This window comes from Ovis aries, chromosome 24, assembly GCF_016772045.2.
Source record: "Ovis aries strain OAR_USU_Benz2616 breed Rambouillet chromosome 24, ARS-UI_Ramb_v3.0, whole genome shotgun sequence".
Lineage (NCBI taxonomy): Eukaryota > Metazoa > Chordata > Mammalia > Artiodactyla > Bovidae > Ovis > Ovis aries.
Window position 1 is genome coordinate 11,713,303 of NC_056077.1, and position 22,739 is coordinate 11,736,041.

The 22,739-nt window shown below is 51.6% G+C and overlaps 1 protein-coding gene across 3 annotated transcripts in view; it reads left to right on the forward strand.

The window, feature by feature from the left end:
- The window catches only part of SNX29 (sorting nexin 29), a 605,150-nt gene that overhangs the window by 512,700 nt on the left and 69,711 nt on the right, over window positions 1-22,739 (forward strand). For all 3 annotated transcript variants that reach the window (XM_042240185.1, XM_042240184.1, XM_027961912.2), the window contains one exon: window positions 21,921-22,060. In XM_042240185.1, the coding sequence (XP_042096119.1) occupies window positions 21,921-22,060 (140 nt within the window). The remainder of the gene's footprint in view (window positions 1-21,920; window positions 22,061-22,739) is intronic.

A 22,739-nucleotide genomic window follows, 5' to 3' on the forward strand; every position in this document is an offset into this window, starting at 1 on the left:
AGGGGCTGCAGCTCCCACCATCATCATCCCTCTCTCGGAGATGATAAAACTGAAGTAACTGTTGCAAGGCCACAGATCTAGTATGTGGTAGAGCTGGGCTTCAAACCCAGGTGGTCTGACCAGCTTAAATTCTTCACCACCAATTGAAAGCACTGGTACAGCACGTGGCACAGAGCAAACCCTCAGTTTATGCTGGATTCTGTATGTGTCAGAGGAGGAGCGTCTTTCCTACTGTGCAGAGTTGCTGGCATTTGTGCACTGGCCCCACGTCCCAGGGCTGGACACCGGTGACCCGGGTAGAACAGAGCCCACTAGCTCATCCCTTTCTCCACATGTTAGTTGGGGCAGAACTCGCTGCTGCCACAAATTTAAACCCCGGACTCTCAGTTTGTTCTTGGTTGGTCATTCATATATATGACTCTCTGGGAAGATCCCCTGGAGGAGGAAATGGCAACGCACTCCAGTATTCTTACCTGGGCAATCCCATGGGCAGAGGAGTCTGGCGGGCTACAGTCCACAGGCTCTGAAGAGTCGGACATGACTGAGCAACTGTCACTTTTACACTTGAGGGGCTGGGAGGGTGGTGCACCCAGCGAGGGCAGGGGGGCTGGGAGGGTGGTGCACCCAGCGAGGGCAGGGGGGCTGGGAGGGTGGTGCACCCAGCGAGGGCAGGGGGGCTGGGAGGGTGGTGCACCCAGCCAGGGCAGGGGGGCTGGGAGGGTGGTGCACCCAGCGAGGGCAGGGGGGCTGGGAGGGTGGTGCACCCAGCCAGGGCAGGGGGGCTGGGAGGGTGGTGCACCCAGCCAGGGCAGGGGGGCTGGGAGGGTGGTGCACCCAGCCAGGGCAGGGGGGCTGGGAGGGTGGTGCACCCAGCCAGGGCAGGGGGGCTGGGAGGGTGGTGCACCCAGCGAGGGCAGGGGGGCTGGGAGGGTGGTGCACCCAGCCAGGGCAGGGGGGCTGGGAGGTTGGTGCACCCAGCGAGGGCAGGGGGGCTGGGAGGGTGGTGCACCCAGCCAGGGCAGGGGGGCTGGGAGGGTGGTGCACCCAGCCAGGGCAGGGGGGCTGGGAGGGTGGTGTACCCAGCGAGGGCAGGGGGGCTGGGAGGGTGGTGCACCCAGCGAGGGCAGGGGGGCTGGGAGGGTGGTGCACCCAGCCAGGGCAGGGGGGCTGGGAGGGTGGTGCACCCAGCGAGGGCAGGGGGGCTGGGAGGGTGGTGCACCCAGCGAGGGCAGGGGGGCTGGGAGGGTGGTGCACCCAGCGAGGGCAAGGGGGCTGGGAGGGTGGTGCACCCAGCGAGGGCAGGGGGGCTGGGTGGGTGGTGTACCCAGCGAGGGCAGGGGGGCTGGGAGGGTGGTGCACCCAGCCAGGGCAGGGGGGCTGGGAGGGTGGTGCACCCAGCCAGGGCAGGGGGGCTGGGAGGGTGGTGCACCCAGCCAGGGCAGGGGGGCTGGGAGGGTGGTGCACCCAGCGAGGGCACGGGGGCTGGGAGGGTGGTGCACCCAGCCAGGGCAGGGGGGCTGGGAGGGTGGTGCACCCAGCGAGGGCAGGGGGGCTGGGAGGGTGGTGCACCCAGCCAGGGCAGGGGGGCTGGGAGGGTGGTGCACCCAGCCAGGGCAGGGGGGCTGGGAGGGTGGTGCACCCAGCGAGGGCAGGGGGGCTGGGAGGGTGGTGCACCCAGCGAGGGCAGGGGGGCTGGGAGGGTGGTGCACCCAGCCAGGGCAGGGGGGCTGGGAGGGTGGTGCACCCAGCCAGGGCAGGGGGGCTGGGAGGGTGGTGCACCCAGCGAGGGCAGGGGGGCTGGGAGGGTGGTGCACCCAGCCAGGGCAGGGGGGCTGGGAGGGTGGTGCACCCAGCAAGGGCAGGGGGGCTGGGAGGGTGGTGCACCCAGCCAGGGCAGGGGGGCTGGGAGGGTGGTGCACCCAGCCAGGGCAGGGGGGCTGGGAGGGTGGTGCACCCAGCCAGGGCAGGGAAGCCTCATCCCCTCAGCAGGACCTGGTCCCCTGCGTCTGCTCCATTTGGCTGTTCTTGAGTTGTATCCTTTGTAACAAACTGATAACAGTATGTAAGCTCTTTTCCTGAGTTCTGTGAGCCATTCTAGCAAATTATCGAACCAGTCAAGGGTGTCATGGGAACCACCAGTTTTTAGCCAGTTGGTCAGGAAATGGCAACCCAGTCCAGTATCCTTGCCTGGAAAATCTCATGGACAGAGGAGCCTGGTGGGCTGCAGTCCATGGGGTCTCAAAGGGTCGGGTACGACTGAGCGATTAACACTTCACTTAACAATTAGCTTGGACTTGGACTTGGCATCTGAAGTGGGGGCAGTCTCGTGGGACTGAGCCCTTGACCTGTGAGGTCTGATGGTAATCTCAGGTTCAGTTCAGTTCAGTTCAGTTCAGTCGCTCAGTCGTGTCCGACTCTTTGAGGCCCCGTGAATTGCAGCCCGCCAGGCCTCCCTGTCCATCACCAACTCCTGGAGTTCACTCAGACTCACGTCCATCGAGTCAGTGATGCCATCCAGCCATCTCATCGTCTGTCGTCCCCTTCTCCTCCTGCCTCCAATGCCTCCCAGCATCAAAGTCTTTTCCAATGAGTCAACTCTTCACATGAGGTGGCCAAAGTACTGGAGCTTCACCTTTAGCATCATTCCTTCCAAAGAAATCCCAGGGTTGATCTCCTTCAGAATGGACTGCTTGGATCTCCCTGCAGTCCAAGGGACCCTCAAGAGTCTTCTCCAATACCACAATTCAGAAGCATCAATTCTTCGGCACTCAGCCTTCTTCACAGTCCAACTCTCACATCCATACATGACTACTGGAAAACCATAGCCTTGACTAGACGGACCTTAGTCAGCAAAGTAATGTCTCTGCTTTTGAAAATGCTATCTAGGTTGGTCATAACTTTTCTTCCAAGGAGTAAGCATCTTGTAATTTCATGGCTGCAGTCACCATCTGCAGTGATTTTGGAGCCCCCAAAAATAAAGTCTGACACTGTTTCTACTGTTTCCCATCTATTTCCCATGAAGTGATGGGACCAGATGCCATGATCTTCGTTTTCTGAATGTTGAGCTTTAAGCCAACTTTTTCACTCTCCTCTTTGACTTTCATCAAGAGGCTTTTCAGTTCCTCTTCACTTTCTGCCATAAGGATGGTGTCATCTGCATATCTGAGGTTATTGATATTTCTCCTGGCAATCTTGATTCCAGCTTGTTTCTTCCAGTCCAGCGTTTCTCATGATGTACTCTGCATAGAAGTTAAATAAGCAGGGTGACAGTATACAGCCTTGACGTACTCCTTTTCCTATTTGGAACCAGTCTGTTGTTCCATGTCCACTTCTAACTGTTGCTTCCTGGCCTGCATACAGATTTCTCAAGAGGCAGGTCAGGTGGTCTGGTATTCCCATCTCTTTCAGAATTTTCCACAGTTTCTTGGGATCCACACAGTCAAAGGCTTTGGCATAGTCAATAAAGCAGAAATGGATGTTTTTCTGGAACTCTCTTGCTTTTTCCATGATCCTGCAGATGTTGGCCATTTGATCTCTGGTTCCTCTGCCTCTTCTAAAACCAGCTTGAACATCAGGAAGTTCATGGTTCATGTATTGCTGAAGCCTGGCTTGGAGCATTTTGAGCATTAGTGTCAAAACTGAGTTGAGTTGTTGGACACTGAGTCGTTGTCCAGAAAGTCTGAGAATTGGTTGTTGATGTGGAAGAAAAACCTCCACACAATTGGTATCAGAAACATTGTAGATAAAACAGTTTCAGTTTGCCTGAAACTCAGATGGCCTGGCCCTGACCTCTTCTTCCTCATCCCTCCAGTGCTGCAGCAGGCAGGTGGTAGAGGTCAGTCAGAGTTTCCGAATCGAATGGATTTTTTGTAACCTTCCCCTGTGCAGACAAAGAACAGTGTAAGACAACAGAGTGCCTGGAAGTTCGCTGGACCTGAGTTCAAATTCTATCTCTGGGACTTCCCTGGTGGTCCATTGGTTAAGAATCCGCCTGCCAATGCAGGGGACACAGGTTCGATCCCTGGTCCCAGAAGATCCCACATGTCACAAGGCAACTAAGCCCGTGCACTGTAGAGCCCACGGTCTGCAACAAGAGAAGCCGCCACAATGAGAAGCCCTCGCTCCACAGCTAGAGAGTTGTCCCCACGCACTGCAACTAGAGAAAAGCCCGTTTGTAGCAGTGAAGACCCATTGCAGCTAAAAATAATAATCAACTGATTAAAAAAATTCTTCCTCTGATCATTCTGTCATGACCACAGGCAAATTCATCTCTGTGAGTCTCCGTGCCTTTCCTGTAAATTGGAGATACCATCACCTCCCTGAGTAGTGTGTTTTGAGAGTTAAGAAAAATCCTGTTATTCTGAATGTCTAGCCCCAGGGTGGATGTGCTGGGCATTCTGTCGCTAGCAGGGTAATCAAGGGAAGGAGTCCAGAGCAGGCCATCGTGTGTAGTGTAGCCCCAACCCTGCTCCGGAGCTGAGCTCCACCCCTTCCTGGGGTGTCTGGGTTGTTTCTCTGGAAAGGCTCTTGGCCCCCAGAAGCATGGATCCATACCCCGCCCCCCGACCAATAACATAGCTTGGGGGGACTGATTTTGCAGAGATCTGTGTTTGATGACCTGGTGCTTTTTTTCCTCTGGCTTCTGGGTGGCCTGTGGATGTATTTGATTTTGTCTGCGTCATCATAGTCAAGCACGTGAATTAGCTGCCAGCTGATATGAGGGCTGAGGGATTTCCCCTAAACAGCCCAGGGTGGCAGCTTCCCCTGAAAGCTGAGGAGTGGCCCTGCAGGCCCCCAAAGCCCCCTCGCAGCGGCATGCCGAGCATCCTGCTTCTCCAGTGTCGCTGTCGCCCTTGTGTCCCACACATCAGGCCTGGGCCCTAGAGGGTGGAGCGTGCACCCCTGGTCCCTGCCTTGTGGTTGAGGCCAGGGTGTTGGCATCTGTCTGCCAGCTCTCGAGAGGGACACAGCCTCCTTGCCACTTTCTCTTCCTTGGCTTTGAAGCCTGCTTGTTCCTCCCAGCCGTGTGCCCCCTGGAGAGTCCTCCCTGGGGGCGTGATGGCTGGGCCCAGCGAGAGGAAGACCAGCCCTCTAGTCAGTTCCTATCCTGACACTACTGCTCCGTAGCTGTGTTATCCTGGGCCCAGCACTTAACGTTTTTGAGCCTCATCGGTGAAATGTTGGGGTCAGAAATAACACTCATAACCGTGTCCGCTCAGGTCCTGGCATTTGACACGCACTGGCTGGCATTAACGTTTTGGCTTATTATGCCTCTGCTCAGACAGCCATTCCAGGCTGTGGCATCAGCAGTTAAGGATTTATACTGGTCGTAGAGACTACAATTAAGACAGACAGAGACGGCTCCACACAACGCTGCTGTTGCTGCCATTAAAACTTTCTCTAAACCAGACCCTGTGTGACCATCACACTTGCAGTAGACTGTGAAATGGTCCAGGGCATTGCGGGGAGATGGCTGTGTGGGTGCCATCTGTCTGCCCAGCAATTGCTGTGCTAGTCTGGGGCCCCCACAGGCAAAACGGTTGCTTAGAGGGGTTGAGAGGGAGGGGAGTGAGACCCCACGGAGCCCTCAGGGAAGACTGGGACATAAAATACATGCAGGCACTCTGAATTTCTGGTCTCAGCCTCTGAAATTGCTGGAGTTTTTCAGGGCAGGACACACAGGAACCCAGGATCCCACGAGGGTCTTTGGATGTGATGGACGGAGGTCCTGGCATTAAACAGGTGCAGAATGAGGAAATACATCTCTCCTTTCTGATTCTCCTCTTTGGACCTCCCAGACAAAACAGCGAGTTCATGCTGTTGCCCAGCTCGTGATGCACAGATCTCAGCGTTCACTCTGAAGCCTGAAGTCCACCATCCCTTCCATCAGCTCTTGTCACTGCCACAAATAGCTGCTCCATTATGTTTGGCTCAGAGCTGTAAATTTGTGTGTTTCCTTCTAGAATATGTTGCGTTAGTCATGGTTTTAATTTACTTACCTGGCAAGGTCCTAGCCTCCATCCTTTCACTTTTTTGACTCAGCCTCCTGTTCAGCTCTATTCGTGTGGCCACGTCAGCCTGTACTTTGCTTCTGTGACTGTTCAGTGTATTTTGGGGAGGACATCCACCACATTTCACTTGCCCTTTACTCCCGAGATGCCTCCCAGTGGCTCCTGACTGTTCCCCACTCAAAACAGCACGGCCATTGGTCTCCTTGTTCCTGACCCTTAGGATCCTGTGTGAGAGTTTCTCAGGATAGGTACTCAGGCTGGAATTGCAGGGCTATGTAGTGAGCTATAGGACTTCCCTGGTGGCTCAGACGGTAAAGCGTCTGTATATCTTCTGTTTATTTTTTCAGTTTTATTGAAGTATAGTTGATTTACAGTACAGTGGGTCATGTAGTATACTGTATTTAATTTGACCAAATTAATTTGCCAGCCTAAAGAATATGGCTGACGGGCCTGAATTGTGACTGCTTCGAAAAAGGAAATGTCTGTGTGCTGAATGTCTGTCATGGGTTGAGAACAGCTGTGGTGTTTGTTTTGTGCACATCGTCTCATTTGGTCACATAATAATCCTCTAGGTCGTGTGTGCTAAGTCGCTTCAGTCATGTCTGACTTTTTGCAACCCCACCAGGCTCCTCTGTTCACTGTATTTTCCAGGCCAGAATGCAGGAGCGGGTTGCCATGCCCTCCTCCAGGGGATCTTTCCCACCCAGGGATCAAACCCACATTTCTTAATGTCTCCTGCATTGGCAGGTGAATTCTTTACCCACTAAGCCACCTGGGCTGTGCTGCACGAGTGGAGAAATTGAGGTCCAGAGAGGTGGAGATAGCTTGCTCAGGGGTCACCCAGCTAAGCCGCAGCTGGGGCTGAGCTCAGCTCTGAGTGATTCTTGTGGACACACCATGCTGCTTTCCTAAAGAATCCCGGGTCCTAGGTCTTCCTTCCATAAATTTGTGGAAAGCATTCTAAGTTAAGGAGCATCTCATTAGATCAGACATCTGAAATTGTGGCCTGTCTTCTGTTTTGTTTGATCCACCTGGACGTTAAATCTCTTATGATTTTCAATATTTAAAAATCTGGGATTTCACTTTAAAAAAATCTAGGCGATCTGGCAACAGTGAACCCACTTCCCCACGAGGCAACACTTACTGGGATTAAAGTTGTGGCTGTATCTTTCCTGCTGACCTTGTCCCCACTGGCACCTGTGGTTGCCCGTGTTACCCACTGGTCCCTCCCACACTGGAGCTCGCAGCTCTGGGAAGAGACACTTGCACATGGATGCAGTCTGTTTTTCCCCCCACTCTTGAGTTTTTCCCAGTGAATGCATGAACCAGCCTTTCCCCCATCCCCACCTCAGCTGTCCAGCCTGCAGGTTGCCTTGGCTGCAAAGTCAATAACAGAGAAAAATGGGCTTTGACTGCGACAGAGCCTTCTGTTCTCCTGCTAGGAGATCATTTGTCACGTCCTATCTAGGACCCAGCCTGTGCCAGCGTCACGGAGGGTGGAAGAGACATTGCAGGCTGTTTCCCGCCTGTGGGCGGACAGGTCCCGGTATCCAGCGCTTCTTGAGCCACAGAGGCTGCTGTAAAGCTACTGTCCATAATCTCCCCTCCCGCTGACGGGCAGGTTCCAATGATGGAAGGATGAGACTTACCCAGCCACAATACATAGCGCTGTGCCACAAGCGGAGTTTGTAGAGCTCTGGTATCTGGCTCACCCCATGTGAACCGCAGGACTACTTTGTTTTTTCATTCCTGTGTTTAGCGAAACTGTAGCAATCCTGCTATTTATGAATACGTTGACCCTAGGAGCCAGGACAGCATCGTAGTTATGAGCTGAACTCAGACAGACATGGCCCTACAGTCCCAGCTCTGTTCCTCCCTAGCTGGGTCACTTTAGGGGAGGCACTTAATTTCTGGGAGCTTCGGTTTCTTCATCTGCAAAATGGGAATATTAGTATCTACTCCATAGAGCTGTCGCAAGAGTCTCTTGAGAAAATTAAGGTGGACACTCCACGTAGTGCTCAGCACTCAGTAAGCTTGGCAATAAACGGTATTACAGTAATTATTACTATGATCATTATGAGAACTGGATGGGAGGAAAGTGTAAATGTACCTTGAGCCCTGGAGGTGGGGGTGGAGGGTTCTGTTCCTTTTGTGGAGTAGAGACTTGCTTTGTTTCTTGTGTTTGCAGTCCAGGTGTGGGGTGGAGCTCCCTTCATTGCAGGTGGGGGTTGGGATCCGCCTTCTCTTCTGACATTTAGCGTAGTTCATGGACATCATGCAAGTGCTGTGTTATGCTCTTCAAACTCTTCCACGTAGTATTCCCTCCTTGAGCTAACCAGCCCTGGGGGTCTGATCTGTTTCCCCCATTTCTGAGTGAGGTATTGTGAGCCACGAGGCTTGTCCGTAGACTCACTGGGGGCTTTCCGAACAAGAGGAGGAGTGTCTCCTGGATCAATAGGAAGTGCAAGTGTAGATTTGGTGCAGGTCCTAAGCCCCCTGGCGTTTTTCATGAAGGAAGTATGGGGAGGGCTTTGGGGTCTGTGATGTCTTCTCGAACCTGCCCTTTCTCTTCCCACCGCAGGCAGCGTCTCACCCGGAAGCCCTCAGATCCTTGGGGCTGCCGGCAGAGCCATGCATCGTGCTGTGTATCTGGTGGAAACTCCTATTTCCACAAGAAATAGGAAATATTTTTAAAAATATTTTAAAAATAAATATTTTTATTTATTTATTTTATTTTATTTTTACACGGTGAGGGAGGCAGTTCTGTTTTCAGTAGCCCCTTGCCTTTCTGAGGGAGTGTTAGCTTGTGCCACTGATGGAGACAGAGGAGCTGACTTTACAGTCCAGGCATCTTAGCTCCTCTCCTGGGGATTAAACCTGCACCCCCTGCACTGGAAGGCGAAAGCGAAGTCTTAACCACCGGACCGCCAGGGAAGTCCTCATCAACTCCTTTCTGTTCCTTCCCCGAGTCTCGACTTCTGGGCCTCCTGAACCCCCAGTGTGTGCACTCCGTCTCCCCCAGACCCTCTGCACTGACTTCACGCCTTACCGTTGGCCTCTCTCCTTGCTTCAGTCCACACACACCCCACCCCCCTCAGGCACTCCATCCGGATTCCTTTTCTCCACCCGGCCCCCCACCGCAGACGGAGGCTGGAGGTGCCTGCCGATTCCCGGCAGCCCAGCTCAGAGGGCGGGCCACCCCCACTCCAGGAGCTCTCCTCCTGCTCTGCCAGTGTCGGCCCTGACCTCCTGGTGGTGTCTGCCGACACCAGGACTTGCCATCTCATCTCGGGGGCCCCGGCACAGGGTCTGGCCCAGCAGCGTTGGAAGAAGAGAGGGGATCTTGATGGCGACCTCCATGAGGGCAGCCGTCCTGTTCCCCTTCTCCAGCCCCTGCTCATCACGGGCCCTGGAATGAGGCGGGCGTCCAGGGTAGGTGTGGATGGGCGAGTAGAAGCTCCTCCTCTCTGCCACTTGGTGGATGCTTGAGTGTATGGATGAGTGAGAGGTGGTTCGTGCTTTTATGCCAAGAACTAGGTGTTTTTCACACGGACTAACTGGGCGTGGCAGGGGAGGCTTCAAGTAAATGTTTGCTTGGGTGGATAACTCTGTAACAACGCGGGACTCAGTAAATGTTCCGAGCGGGAGACACTGACCCCCGTAAATGTTCCGAGCGGGAGACACTGACCCCCGCAGGGCCATGCCTGTTTCCTGTCTGTCTTTGCTCATCCCAGCCCATCACCAGGCTACTTGGTAAATGGTGGCCAAGCTGAGTCACTGGGGGTAAAGTAATTCAGCTAACAGGACTGTGCTCCCTGGCCCTGCAGGAGGGGCAGTGGCTCTGGTCTCTCAATTAGTGGGTGTCTGTCAGGGCTTGGAACCTGAAATTCTCAGCAAGGATGCCTTAGAGACACGTGGGCCTTTTTCACCCCTCGCCGCCCTCCCCTCTCCACCTAACTGCTCTAAATAAAGGCCTCCTCCTCCCCGCTTCATTCACATCTGGTCCTTCCAGCTGATGAAAGTGAAAGTATTTTGTAGCTCAGCCCCGTGTCCCACTCGCTTCCCGGGGCGAGTTCTGTCTCCACCCCTCAGCAGTCACATGTCTGGACACTGCCCCTCGCCCCCACCCCTCTGAGTGTCAGCTTCTCTCTGACATGGAGATACTAAAATGTATCTATCCCAGTGGGTCTGTGTGAATCCAATAAAGCATTTAATGTACTCAGTCTTCCCAGGTGGTGCTAATGGTAAGGAGTCCACCTGCCAGTGCAGGAGACCTGAGTTCGATCCCTGGGTCGGGAAGATCCCCTGAAGAAGGAAATGGCAACCCACTCTAGTATTCTGGCCTGGAGAATTCCATGGACAGAGAAGCCTGGTGGGCTACAGCCCATGAGGTCGCCGAGAGTCGGACATGGCTGAGCATGCATGCACGCACTCAGAATGTTCAGTAAATGTTAATAGTAACACCTCCTCTTCCTGTTGCTGCTGATGCTACTGTAACTATTATATCACATGATCCCGGGAAAGGCCTGCCTACCCCACTGTGTGCTCTCCACACACACTCCCCCCTCCCCACAGCAGACCTTGTGTGCACCTTTATCCTGTGTGTTCCTGGCCTCATCGCACTTTCTGTAATGATCAGTTAGTCTGTCTTTTCCATCGACTGTAAGCTCTGTGAAGGCAGGATCCGAGGCTGATCTGTTCCTTCCTCTAGCGCCTGTTTCACAGCAGGCTATCTGTTGCATGAATGAGTGAGCTAATTTGTGGCCGGATCATTGAGTAAACAAATGAATGACACCAGCCCATCAGCACGTCCCACCTGGGCTGCCAGCTCTAAAATAGAACTTGAAGTCATTCACTGATGCTGGGCTCCTTGGGAAACTAGTTCCAGAATTGTCCTGGGATTCTCCAGCCAGTGAGGCACTGTCAGATCAGCTGACTTGCCATGGCCTCTCTCGACAGGGCCTGATGCCCTTGATGGACAAGACCTTCTATATACTGTATAAATCATGGTGATATACTTAAACGGGAATGAAGAGGTGCTCTGGAAGTACAGACGCCTGGGGACGGTCCCCTTGGAGAGACGGGGTGTGGTTGACGCCATTGTAAGGAAGGACCCAGGAAAGAACATGCGGGAAAGTACAGGGGGCTGGGGGTCTGGTTCCAGGAATGGTGGCTCATTGTCTTGTTCATATCCTTCCATCGTTTTAAAAATAGCTCTTCATTTGATGGCGTCTTTATCTTCTTGAAGCTCAAAATAGAATTAACCTTTTCGGGAGGGAAAAAAAAAATACCCCCATTAAAATAGTCCTGAGTATTCTTTTTTACCGAGAGGACTAACTGCCTTTGCTATTCTTAGTCCTCAACCATAACTGACAATAGTATTACGATAAGAGTGCCGGGCAAGATGACTGCAGGGCCATGGGCAGCGAGGACTCATTAAGCGGCCACCAGAGGCGTCTGGCGCATTCCACGAGCTGGGCTGCCGTCCAGCCCACCGCCGCGGATGCTGCGTGTTGGCGGCAGCCCCAGGAGCACAACCATGATCCGTGGCCCCTTAAGTGCTGGCTCCTGTCCAGCAGGGCAGGCCCTATGTAGACACCAGTCTCTTCCCTGGGGGCCCAGCTGACCAACGGGGTCCCCGAAGGACCAGCTCCCCATCTTTGCTCTCTCCTTGTCTGCCCCTCACTCCCTTCCCCGGGGGGAGTTGGGGACCAGGGAGCCGGCCTGCAGCCGCTTCTCTCCATTTCTCTCCCCATCAGGGGGCTTGTCGTCTCTTGTCTGGGCTCCTTCTCTCCGGTGGCCTGCCTTGTTGCCCCTAAATCCACCCCCCCACACACACGTTTGTACGTGTTTACGGAGCTGCTGTGATCGCCTGGATGTGGGGTGTGTGTTGATGGGGTTGGGGGTAGGGTAACGTGAAGGGAGGTTGGCAGGGCAAGCTGGGCCACATCGAGAAGCTTCATGTGAGCCACGCTGAGGGCTGAGATGTGCACACCTGGCAAGGGGGCAGAATTCACTGGCGTCTCTTTGCGTCAGGCTGCCTACAGCCCATTGGCCACCAACAGTCTTTCTAAATGCATTTCCTGCATCCCACCTCCATCAGCCGCCTCTTTCACAGTCCCTGAGGCTGTATGTGATCCAACCCCTGCTGCTCCAGCCTCGGCTCCTGGGAGCCACTCAGCTCAGCCCCGCCGGCCTGCCTTCTGCCGCTCCCATAAACTGCACTCCTCCTTCCTACAGCCTCCACACTGCTGTTCCCTCTGCCTGGCATGCCCTTCCTCCACTGAGGGCTCCCACCTAGACCCCCGACGGTGTCTCTCCTCCAAGAGATGCTGAAGAGCCCCTTTAGGAGTCGGCTCCTCAAGTGGAACCCTGTCTCTGTTTCTCACATGAACTTCCCTCACGCTCCCCTGCTCACCTTTGGAAGGCGGCCTCCCAGCACTTGCCCTGTCTGGGCACTACTGTCTGCCAGTCTGTCCCCGCCCCATGCACAGAGACACTCCCTGAGGAAAGGCATCCTGGCTGAACATCCAGAGACATCAGCATCGCAGAGCCTGGCAGACGATGCTGGCCACCAGGCGCTTAGCTTAGGGTATCACAAATGACATAGACACCACCCTTACCCCATTTTGCAGATGAGGAACCGCAGCTCTGAGTGGTTTAGCCGCCACACAGTAGAGCTGGCCAGTGGCAGTGCAAGCTGTTCTGGAAGGTCACCTGGAATGTGATCACCTGGAACATGATCGTCTCACTGGGTGGATCTTGAATGGGTCTGTGGTGTCTTGGGCAATCCACAGAGCCGGGTCCCCAGAGAGGCCGGCCGGGATGGTGGCCCTGTGCTTCCCCTGTTGAGGGCCATTTCACAGGAGAGGCCAGGGGCCTGCACTGGATGCAGTGCCCTCTGTCTGTGCTCAGTGGTGTCTGACTCTGTGCGACCCCATGGACTGCAGCCCTCCAGGCCCCTCTGTCCATGGGACTCTCCAGGCAAGATACTGGAATGGGCTGCCATTTCCTTCTCCAGGGGATCCTCCCGACCCAGGGATCAAACCAGTGTTTCTGTGTCTCCTGCATTGGCAGGTGGATTCTTTACCACTGTGCCGCCTGGGAAGCCCCTACACCCTGGTTTTCACGTTTTTAGGCCACACAAGCCCACTAGCAGCTTGCGGTGAAAAGGCACCACCATCGGCCCCTTTGGTCAGTTCAGTTCAGTCGCTCAGGTGTTTCCGACTCTGTGACCCCATGGACCTCAGCAGCCAGGCCTCCCTGTCCATCACCAACTCCCGGAGCTCACTCAAACTCATGTCCATTGAGTCAGTGATGCCATCCAACCATCTCATCCTCTGTTGTCCCCTTCTCCTCCCACCTTCAATCTTTACCAGTATCTGGGTCTTTTCATATGAGTCAGTTCTTCACATCAGGTGGCCAAAGTATTGGAGTTTCAGCTTCAGCATCAGTCCTTCCAGTGAATATTCAAGACTGATCTCCTTTAGGATGGACTGGTTGGATTTCCTTGCAGTCCAAGGGACTCTCAAGAGTCTTCTCCAGCACCACAGTTCAGAAGCATCAATTCTTTAGTGCTCAACTTTTTTTATAGTCCAACTGTCAAATCCATACATGACCACTGGAAAACCATAGCCTTGACTAGACGGACCTTTGCTGGCAAAGTAATGTCTCTGCTTTTCAATATGCTGTCTAGGTTGGTCATAACTTTTCTTCCAAGGAGTAAGTGTCTTTTAGTTTCATGGCTGCAGTCACCATCTATAGTGATTTTGGAGCCCCCCCCCCCAAAAAATAAAGTCTGTCACTGTTTCCCTGTCTGTTTGCCATGAAGTGATGGGACCAGATGCAATGATCTTAGTTTCCTGAATGTGGTTTTAAGTCAGCTTTTTCACTCTCCTCTTTCACTTTCATCAGAAAGTTCTTCAGTTCTTCTTCACTTTCTGCCACAAGGGTGGTGTCCTCTGCATATCTGCGGTTATTGATATTTCTCCTGGCAATCTTGATTCCAGCTTGTGCTTCATCCAGCCCAGTGTTTTGCATGATGTACTCTGCATAGAAGTTAAATAAGCAGGGTGACAATATAAAGCCTTGACAAACTCCCTTTCCCAATGTGGAACCAGTTTGTTGTTCCATGTCCATTTCTAACTGTTGCTTCTTGACCTGCATTCAAATTTCTCAGGAGGCAGGTCAGATGGTCTGGTATTCCTGTCTCTTGAAGAATTTTCCACAGTTTGTTGTGATCCACGCAGTCAAAGGCTTTGACATAGTCAATAAAGCAGAAGTAGATGTTTTTCTGGAACTCTCTTGCTTTTTTGATGATCTAGCAGATATTAGCAATTTGATCTCTGGTTCCTCTGCCTTTTCTAAATCCAGCTTGAACATTTGGAAGTTCACGGTTCACGTACTATTGAAGCCTGGCGTGGAGAATTTTGAGCATTACTTTGCTCGCATGTGAGATGAGTGCAATTGTACAGTGCTTTGAGCATTCTTTGGCATTCCTTTTCTTTGGGACTGGAATGAAAACTGACCTTTTCCAGTCCTGTGACCACAGGACTTTTGGTCAGAACCTCACTAATCCTGAGGGGGAATCTGATCTGAACCAGACTGCATTCAACCTGCTGAAGAACTGCCAACTTTGTTCTGGGATGGACTCCACCCTTAAAAAAAAAATTCCATAAGCAGTAGGCACATTTGAAAATTCAGATGTTCGAATACACACTAGGTATGAGGTAACACCAACACATTATCATTCATCTTATTAGAGGTGACCGCAGTATTGTGATACAATAGGAAAATGTTCTTAGTGTTTTAGAAATGCACCCTGAAGTGTTTAGGGATAAAACATCATGATAGGTATAATTTACTTTGAGACAGCTTAGCAAAAAGGTGAAAATGATGAAATATGGGAAAGGGTTAAGACTTTATTAGATAAAGGGTCTTGAGGGTTTATTATACCATGTGCTCCACTTTCTGCCATAATTTGAAACTTTCATAGTGAAAAAATGAAATGACAGTCCTGGGAAAGACTGAGGTATTCTGAGATCTTTACAGCCTCACCACATCCTGCTGAGTCGTGTGTGGCCACTCAAGGCGTCCAGACCCCCAGGATGAGATTGAGATCTGAGGACATTGTGTCCAGGCAGCGGCTCATGGTCTGATGACAGCCCCCACCGTCCTAACCCTGCCCCCATCATTCCGGTGTGACCGGCTTCCTTCTGCTGCAACCGACGGGCAGGTGCATGTTCTGTGAACTGCGTCTTGACTGGGAGGTGCCTTGGGGTTTAAAGGACCTGTAGATTTTTCTTCTGTAAATTGAAGAGTGTCTTCAGAATTGAAGGCAGCTCTCCTTTGCTCATCGGCCGATGACCTGGGACCCTACTGAAGTGCCTCCAGGTCCTGAGACCTCTTACAGTTTCCCTACCCTTCCTGAGCCTCCACTGTGCTAGAAATACGCGTGCTGGGAAAGCGCTGAGCGCAGAGCATGCATGAAGACTCCACAAATACCCGTCTTTAGTTCTGAATGGCTCAGTAGAAATTGCTCAGCTGTCAAACTCAGATTGCTACCATGTTGGGTTTCATCAGAAGCTGGCTGGGGTTTCCAGGGACTGGCGAGCTCGAGGATTCAGTGCGTGGCAAGGATGTGGGATTTCTCAGGTGGTCACCTTTCTGCTAAGCCCTTGTTGGCCCTGGGACCTGGGCCAGCAGAAGCCCTAGTGGAAACAGTCAGATTCGACTCCTGGGTGGGATCCTCTGACCTTCATTTGGGGGTCCTCCTGTCCTCCCCTCCAAGGGCCGTATAGCCCAGCACTGCCCACAAGCCAGACGGGGAGCCATCCCCACCCTTCTTGGTGCTCAGAGTGTTCTGAGCATCCCTCCTCTGAAAAAGGAGAAATCCCCATGAGTTCTTCGGGGGCTGCTGAGCCCCTTTCTTGCCTTTCTGCCGCAAAGCCTTTCAAGCCGTCCTTGAGGGTTTCTTGCGCGGATTAAAAACCAGGCCTGAGTGGCTCCGTTTAGCATTAACCTGGCATATTAATCACCTTCCCAAGGAGGAGGATCTAATTGCTTATGATGGGTTGAAACTTGGAGTCCGCAGAGCAGATCCAGGCATCAGACAGGTGAGCGGAGCCCGAGTGGCTGAGCTTGGGGCAAGGACCCGCGGTTCTGGGCTGATGCCTCCTGCCCGCACTGACAAGATTCCAGCCCCAACCTGGGACCGAGCTGGCAATCAAGTTGGACAGCCAGCCACGGTGTTGGCACGCCATTCCCCCCGGAGAAACATCCCGCTGAGGCACTACATCAGAGGGCGGCTCTGGGAGAAAAGACCTTGCTGTGACCTTGAAGTGGCCCCCAGGGGGCAACAGATGCTCTGTGTTCCTTCCTCCCCACTGGCATCCGGAGGAGGGTTGCAGATGAAACTCAGGGCACCCCATAAAATCTGAATTTCAGATAAACAGTGAATAATTTCCAAGTCTAAGTGAGTCCCAAATATTACATGGAAAGGTTTTATTGTATAGCCATACTTGAATACTGAAAAATTATTGAGTCTTGAATTATTGAATATGGAGTTATGAATACTGAAAAATTCATTGTTTATCTGAAATTCAGATTTCACTGGGCATCATGTCTTTTTATTTGCTAAACCTGGCAGCACTTAAGAATCTCCCGGCTGTGCTTGGGTTCTTGGCAGAGCCTTGTGGGGACAGGGCTTGTCCTCAGATGTCTCTGAGCATGTGGGTGCCTTCTGCAGACTTGCAGAGCCCCAGGCTGGCTGGGGCGGTTGGCGAGGGGGCAGTGAGTGTCATGATCTGGGTGTGGGGCCTCGTGGGTGAGCAGCCCAGCCTCGCTATGGGTTCCCTCATTTGTCATGTGAGACTCATCAGAGAGGACGTCTCGTGTCCCTGTGAGGATGAGTAACCCTGTTCCTCCCATCCCCTTGCTCTGCCATGCCCTGTTCACCCCACTCAGCCTCCAGTCTGGAAGAAGCATCGCTTCCTCAAAGAAGGATGTCCCCCACCCCCAACGCAGGCCCAATTTCCTTGTTCCAAGCCAGCCCCCTCTCCCCGCCGCCCCCCAGCTAGTTCAGATGCATATGAGCAGGTGGGGCTCTGGGGTCTGTGGGGCCCATGGCAACAGGCAGATGGAGGGCCCCTCATGCCGAAATTATTCAGATTTTCAACATGGGGATAGCACGTCACCACACGGGTCCAAGTTCTCACCCTGGGGCATGCCTGGAAGCCAGCCCTGCCTATGAGGGCCAGGCAGACATGGGGGTTCTGGGCATGGACCTGGGGCCCTGTGCCTGCCTCGGGGCCACACCAAGCAGACCCTCACCCCCAGAGTGGCCGTGGAGTGGGGCCGTGTCACTACGTCTCCTCAGTTCACTTCAGTCAGCTCAGTTGTTCAGTCGTGTCTGACTCTGCGACCCCATGAATCGCAGCACGCCAGGCCTCCCTGTCCATCACCATCTCTTGGAGTTCACTCAGATTGAGGTCCATCGAGTCCGTGATGCCATCCAGCCCTCTCATCCTCGGTCGTCCCCTTCTCCTCCTGCCCCCAATCCCTCCCAGCATCAGAGTCTTTTCAAATGAGTCAACTCTTCGCATGAGGTGGCCACAGTACTGGAGCTTCAGCTTTAGCATCATTCCTTCCAAAGAAATCCCAGGGCTGATCTCCTTCAGAATGGACTGGTTGGATCTCCATGCAGTCCAAGGGACTCTCAAGAGTCTTCTCCAACACCACAGTTCAAAAGCATCAATTCTTCAGCACTCAGCTTTCCTCACAGTACAACTCTCACATCCATGCATGACCACAGGAAAAATCATAGCCTTGACTAGATGGACCTTAGTCGGCAATGTAATGTCTCTGCTTTTGAATATACTATCTAGGTTGGTCATAACTTCTCTTCCAAGGAGTAAGCGTCTTTTAATTTCATGGCTGCAGTCACCATCTGCAGTGATTTTGGAGCCAAAAAAAAATAAAGTCTGACGCTGTTTCTACTGTTTCCCCATCTATTTGCCGTGAAGTGATGGGACCGGGTGCCACGATCTTCGTTTTCTGAATGTTGAGCTTTAAGCCAACTTTTTCACTCTCCTCTTTCGCTTTCATCAAGAGGCTTTTTAGCTCCTCTTCACTTTCTGCCATAAGGGTGGCGTCATCTGCATATCTGAGGTTATTAATATTTCTCCCAGCAATCTTGATTCCAGCTTGTGTTTCTTCCAGTCCAGCGTTTCTCATGATGTACTCTGCATAGAAGTTAAATAAGCAGGGTGACAATATACAGCCTTGACGTACTCCTTTTCCTATTTGGAACCAATGTGTTGTTCCGTGTCCACTTCTAAGTGTTGCTTCCTGACCTGCATACAGATTTCTCAAGAGGCAGGTCAGGTGGTCTGGTATTCCCATCTCTTTCAGAATTTTCCACAGTTTATTGGGATCCACACAGTCAAAGGCTTTGGCATAGTCAATAAAGCAGAAATGGATGTTTTTCTGGAACTCTCTTGCTTTTTCCATGATCCAGCAGATGTTGGCACTTTGATCTCTGGTTCCTCTGCCTTTTCTAAAACCAGGTTGAACATCAGGGAGTTCACGGTTCACATATTGCTGAAGGCTGGCTTGAAGAATTTTGAGCATTACTTTACTAGCATGTGAGATGAGTGCAATTGTGCAGTAGTTTGAGCATTCTTTGGCATTGCCTTTCTTAGGGATTGGAATGAAAACTGACCTTTTCCAGTCCTGTGGCCACTGCTGAATTTTCCACATTTGCTGGCATATTGAATGCAGCACTTTCACAGCATCATCTTTCAGGATTTGAAATAGCTCAACTGGAATTCCATCACCTCCACTAGCTCTGTTCATAGTGATGCTTTCTAAGGCCCACTTTACTTCACATTCCAAGATGTCTGGCTCTAGATTAGTGATCACATCATCATGATTATCTGGGTCATGAAGATCTTTTTTTGTACAGTTCTTCTGTGTATTCTTGCCACCTCTTCTTAATATCTTCTGCTTCTGTTAGGTCCAGACCATTTCTGTCCTTTATCGAGCCCATCTTTGCATGAAATGTTCCCTTGGTATCTCTAATTTTCTTGAAGAGATCTCTAGTCTTTCCTTCTGTTGTATTCCTCTATTTCTTTGCATTGATTGCTGAAGAAGGCTTTCTTATCTCTTCTTGCTATTCTTTGGAACTCTGCATTCAGATGCTTATATCTTTCCTTTTCTCCTTTGCTTTTCACCTCTCTTCTTTTCACAGCTATTTCTAAGGCCTCCCCAGATAGCCATTTTGCTTTTTTGCATTTCTTTTCCATGGGGATGGTCTTGATCCCTGTCTCCTGTACAATGTCATGAACCTCATTCCATAGTTCATCAGGCACTCTATCTATCAGATCTAGACCCTTAAATCTATTACTTACTTCCACTGTATCATCATAAGGGATTTGATTTAGGTCATACCTGAATGGTCTAGCGGTTTTCACTACTTTCTTCAATTTGAGTCTGAATTTGATAATAAGGAGTTCATGATCTGAGCCACAGTCAGCTCCTGGTCTTGTTTTTGTTGACTGTATAGAGCTTCTCCATCTTTGGCTGCAAAGAATAGAATCAATCTGATTTTGCTGTTGACCATCTGGTGATGTCCATGTGTAGAGTCTTCTCTTGTTTTGTTGGAAGAGGGTGTTTGCTATGACCAGTGCATTTTCTTGGCAAAACTCTATTACTCTTTGCCCTGCTTCATTCTGCATTCCAAGGCCAAATTTGCCTGTTAGTCCAGGTGTTTCTTGACTTCCTACTTTTGCATTCCAGTCCCCTATAATGAAAAGGACATCTTTTTGGGGTGTTAGTTCTTAAAGGTCTTGTAGGTCTTCATAAAACCGTTCAACTTCAGTTTCTTCAGCATTACTGGTTGGGCATAGACTTGGATAACTGTGATATTGAATGGTTTGCCTTGGAGATGAACAGAGATCATTCTGTCATTTTTTAGATTGCATCCAAGTACTGCATTTTGGACTCTTTTGTTGACCATGATGGCTACTCCATTTCTTCTGAGGGATTCCTGCCCGCAGTAGTAGGTATAATGGTCATCTGAGTTAAATTCATCCGTTCCAGTCCATTTTAGTTCACTGATTCCTAGAATGTCGATGTTCACCCTTGCCATCTCTTGTTTGACCACTTCCAATTTGCCTTGATTCATGGACCTGACATTCCAGGTTCCTTCCTGTGATCATGTATGGATGTGAGAGTTGGACTGTGAAGAAGGCTGAGTGCCAAAGAATTGATACTTTTGAACTGTGGTGTTGGAAAAGACTCTTGAGAGTCCCTTGGACTGCAAGGAGATCCGACCAGTGCATTCTGAAGGAGATCAGCCCTGGGATTTCTTTGGAAGGAATGATGCTAAAGCTGAAACTCCAGTACTTTGGCCACCTCATGCGAAGAGTTGACTCATTGGAAAAAACTCTGATGCTGGAGGGATTGGGGGCAGGAGGAGAAGGGGACGACCAAGGATGAGATGGCTGGATGACATCACGGACTCGATGGACGTGAGTCTGAATGAACTCTGGGAGATGGTGATGGACAGGGAGGCCTGGCATTCTGCGATTCATGGGGTTGCAAACAGTCAGACACGACTGAGCGACTGAACTGAACTGAACTGATGCAATATTGCTCTTTACAGCATCAGACCTTGCTTCTATCACCAGTCACATCCACAACTGGGTGTTGTTTTTGCTTTGGCTCCATCCCTTCATTCTTTCTGGAGTTATTTCTCCACTGATCTCCAGTAGCATATTGGGCACCTAATGACCTGAGGAGTTCCTCTTTCGGTATCCTATCATTTTGCCCTTTCATGCTGTTCATGGGGTTCTCAAGGCAAGAATACTGAAGTGGCTTGCCATTCCCTTCTCCAGTGGACCACATTCTGTCAGATCTTTCCACCATGACCCACCCGTCTTGGGTTGCCCCACAGACATGGCTTGGTTTTGTTGAGTTAGACAGGGCTGTGGTCCTAGTGTGATTAGATTGACTAGTTTTCTGTGAGTATGGTTTCAGTGTGTCTGCCCTCTGATGCCCTCTTGCAACACCTCCCATCTTACTTGGGTTTCTCTTACCTTGGGCGTGGGGTATCTCTTCCCAGGCTGCTCCAGCAAAGCACAGCTGCTGCTCCTTACCTTGGACGAGGGGTATCTCCTCACTAGTTTCTCAGAAAGGGCGGAATTTGTTTATTAATGAAATCCTTCTTAAATAGTGGTAACTGATTCCAATTTCAGAAAATTCCCGTGAAGGCAAAATTAAGCACCCCCTCTGGAGGGTGGCATACTAAGTGTGATGAATGACGCTGTGTACTGACCTGTGTGGTCACTGGGTTTATTTATCTCCTCCATCAGGGCCACTGCAGGGACCCTTTGTGTTCATGGTCTGTCCCAGATCCCAGCGCTATGCTTGGGCATGATGCAGGTGCTGAGATTTCATCCGTTCCTGGGAATACACTGTAGGAAATTTCATGAACCTGCACTGCCCCCACTTAGTAATAGTGGGACTTCCCTCGTGGCTCAGATGATAAAGAATCTGCCTGGAGTGCAAGAGACCTGGGTTTCGATCCTTGGGTTGGGAAGATCTCCTGGAGAAGGGCGTGGCAACCCACTCCAGTATTCTTCCCTGGAGAATCCCATGGACAGTGGAGCTTGGGAGGCTACAGTCCATGGGGTCACAAAGAGTACACGGCTGAGTGACTAACACACACACACACACCAGTAGTAGTATCACGAGCATCTCCCCTGTTGCTAAGTGTGGTCACACGTATAAAGCCTGAGGCACACTTGCACTCGCTCTGGGTAAAGAAGATTGTTGGTTGCGTGTTCTCTGGGCGGTTGAGGAAAGCAGAAAGCATATCTGAGGACGCCTGTCCATCTGTCTTCCCAGGACGCCAAGTTTGTGGAGGAACGCAGGAAGCAACTGCAGACCTACCTGCGCAGCGTCATGAACAAAGTCATCCAGGCAGTCCCTGAGTTCACCGCCAGCCCCCAGAAGGAGACCCTGACCCAGCTGATGCCCTTCTTCGTGTGAGTACCGGTCACGTGCTCCGCCCAGTGTGGCCTGCCTTCTCTCCTCTGAGGTTACGCTGTGGCATGTGTCTGTGTCCTGGACACCCCAGGAGACCCGAGGGGGTGAGCCCGCCAGTCAGCATTGTTGATTCGAGGCTCCCCAAAATTCAGAACTCTGCAGTTTCATCTTTTGGTACATTTTGATCGCAGGAAGGATTGCAGCCCAGAGGTGTCCCGGAGTTAAAGTAGTCTCTCTCAGACTTCCTTAGCATGTCAGCAGTGAACCCAGGGAAACTTCTTGAAAGACTCCCACTGGTGCCGAGCTTAAATTACTTTCATATTTGTATGACTCAAGTATAAGCCGACTTAAAACTAGGTATATAGACCTTGTTCTTACAGGTTGTATAAAAGTAAAAGCAAAAAACATGTTTACATATCAGACACTTAGGACATTATCACAATTCAGAATTGTTGGTTAACACAGTGACCACTGCTGTTTTGAAACCAAGTCTTTGCTCACAGTGATATGCAGAAGAAACTTGGCTTCTCCCAAGCTTGCCACATACCTTGCCGGTGATCCACGTGCTGACCCCACCTGCCCTTGACCCAACTTTCCTCGGGTCACGTTGCTGGAGAACATCTATTTGAGCCACACTTTGGGGCCGGTGGGCCTCACTGGTGTCACTGCCTTACCACT